Below are 2222 nucleotides of genomic sequence, written 5' to 3'. Positions count from 1 at the left end.
AGTAAATATAAAATAATATTAAATACACATTTCCATAAAAGCATTCTTTGAAATATAGGTCAAGACAGGAACAATCTGAAAGTCCATGAAAAAGACCGATAAATAAAGCATTTTTTTTTTTTTGTTCACACTCTGTAGAACAGAATGGAGGAGACTGCTGGTGGGACACTTCCTTGCTTGTCACAGTAGAATCCTAGATATTCAGTCCAGATCTCCTAGCAACTGAGTAGCCGCAACAAAACAAGTTCCTGAGGTTGAGGCAGTGGCCCCACAGTCTGGAATATGGGAGACCACAGGATGCCGGGAAACCAGGCCCGGCGGACAATAAAGCCAATATCTCAAGACACGACTGGCAAGTCTGTGTGGAAGGACTCTTCCAAGTGTTTCGTAAAGCATAAGAAAGAGCCGCTGAGGTTGCCCACCTCTGTGGAGGGCCAGCACCGACCCTCTGTTAAGGAACGGCCAGATGACTTCAGGAAAGTCGGGACAGCAAGTGAAGAGCTGACCCCACGCAGCATGGAGGGTACCATTTTCCCTACGATTTTTCGCGGAATGCCCAGTCCGGTTGCCAACAAGAGCCCGAGAAAGCAGATTGATGACTCGGGAGTGTATCATCCACTTTTGCCGGTCCAGCAAACACGAAGAACCTTCTGGGACGACATAGGTTTCCGTCAGAATCAGAATCTGCTGACTCCCTGGCCTCGAGGAGAAGAGAATTCTGCAGACATATTAATCAAAATGCTGGAAACACCAAGACCTAACCGGATTCTGGAGTACAAGTGGCCATATTGGGAAGATTACAGGGAAGCAACTAAGCAGCCCACCAACACCGGCAAACAGTCCCAAGGCAAATTAGATCTGGAACCTCACAAGCTTCCCTGGTCATGCGAAGGCACTTGGCTCCATGACGGCAAACCCAGGGGCCAGGATATGCTTAGTTCTATTTATTACAAGTACATATACAAAGGAGGGGATGACGTCCGTGACTGGGCTGAACACTACCGAAATGCCATGAAACAAACTGACACGGGATATGAAAATCAACCGAGCTATGAAGAATCAGCTGCCAAGAAAACGGATCCGCCCACATTTGATCTCAAGTATGGCAAGAAAACGAGCAAAGGGAAGGACATCAGACTCTCCAAACAGGACTCCAACTTCGATACAAAACTCCAAAAACAACATGATCCTCATAAATCCAGCAAGGAGATTAGGTATGAATCATCATCATACCTGAAAAATCACCGGTTGCAAACCCTAGAAAATGAAGACTCTATAACAGATTCCAAAGAACTTGAACTTCAAGGTGAAAACATTGGTAATCCAGAAAAAGCTGGAGAAGCTTATGAACCAACTGACTGGAGATACTTCATAAGCAAGGAAGAAACTACACCAAGCACCCTGGAGCAGATGTTTATGAAGAGGAGATGGGGTTATGAATGTTCTACTCCTACATCAAACATGTTTAAAGATTGTTATTGGATCATGGATACAGGTGATGACGACGATGATGACGACGATGATGAACATAAAGAAGAAGAAGAAAAAGCAAAGGAACAGAAGAAAGAAAATAACTAGATGTCTTTCTAATTATGTCTTATTTGGCTATATCTTGTGCAAATTTTACACATCAATCAAATTATACATAATGAAATAATTCTCATTGATCTGTCATGCCTTCCCTTCACAAATATGTTACTTTGTCAATTATGGAATGGACATTCACATGTACTTTTTCCACAGTTTTTGTAGCATTGAAGATATTACATCATCACATGAATCAATTATAAGAATGCATAAAACCGTTAATAAAAACAATTAGTCTAAATAAGATCCAGTGATGACACTAACAATGTGTGAAGAATCTGAAAACACTGCAATTACACAGAATAAAAGCGAACTTGAACAGCTCTCTGTGGATTAAAACTTAATGAAATAACTGTTGCAATTATTTTGTCCACCAAAACTTGTAATCAATAGCCAAATAAATGTGAATTCATCTTCTGTGATAGTAGCTGTTACTAATTATTTTAATTTCAAATTCATTTTGGTGTTTTGCAATATTAATTTCAACTTGTTTGTCTGTGCAGAACATTAACAAAGCAGTAGATAATTTTATTTATTCTCTTTGTATATGTTCTGTGAGAACAGTTATGATTTAATATTTTCACAATTAAGTCCTTATCACATATGGGATTTGCAAATATTGCAATCTCATAGCA

The 2222-nt window shown here is 40.0% G+C and overlaps 1 protein-coding gene across 1 annotated transcript; it reads left to right on the top strand.

Annotated features, from left to right (window-relative positions):
• The first annotated feature begins 219 nt into the window (after positions 1-219).
• On the top strand, positions 220-2011 carry LOC131899120 (protein FAM47E-like). Its single transcript, XM_059250503.1, has one exon. It carries the CDS (start codon positions 283-285, stop codon positions 1576-1578), a length of 1296 nt encoding a protein of 431 aa, XP_059106486.1. The 5' UTR covers positions 220-282; the 3' UTR covers positions 1579-2011.
• Positions 2012-2222: the final 211 nt, after the last annotated feature.

The sequence above is a fragment of the Peromyscus eremicus genome, chromosome X, assembly GCF_949786415.1.
Source record: "Peromyscus eremicus chromosome X, PerEre_H2_v1, whole genome shotgun sequence".
In the NCBI taxonomy this organism is placed as follows: domain Eukaryota; kingdom Metazoa; phylum Chordata; class Mammalia; order Rodentia; family Cricetidae; genus Peromyscus; species Peromyscus eremicus.
Note: the sequence above shows the minus strand (reverse complement) of the source record. Positions and strands in the feature narration are given on the sequence as shown.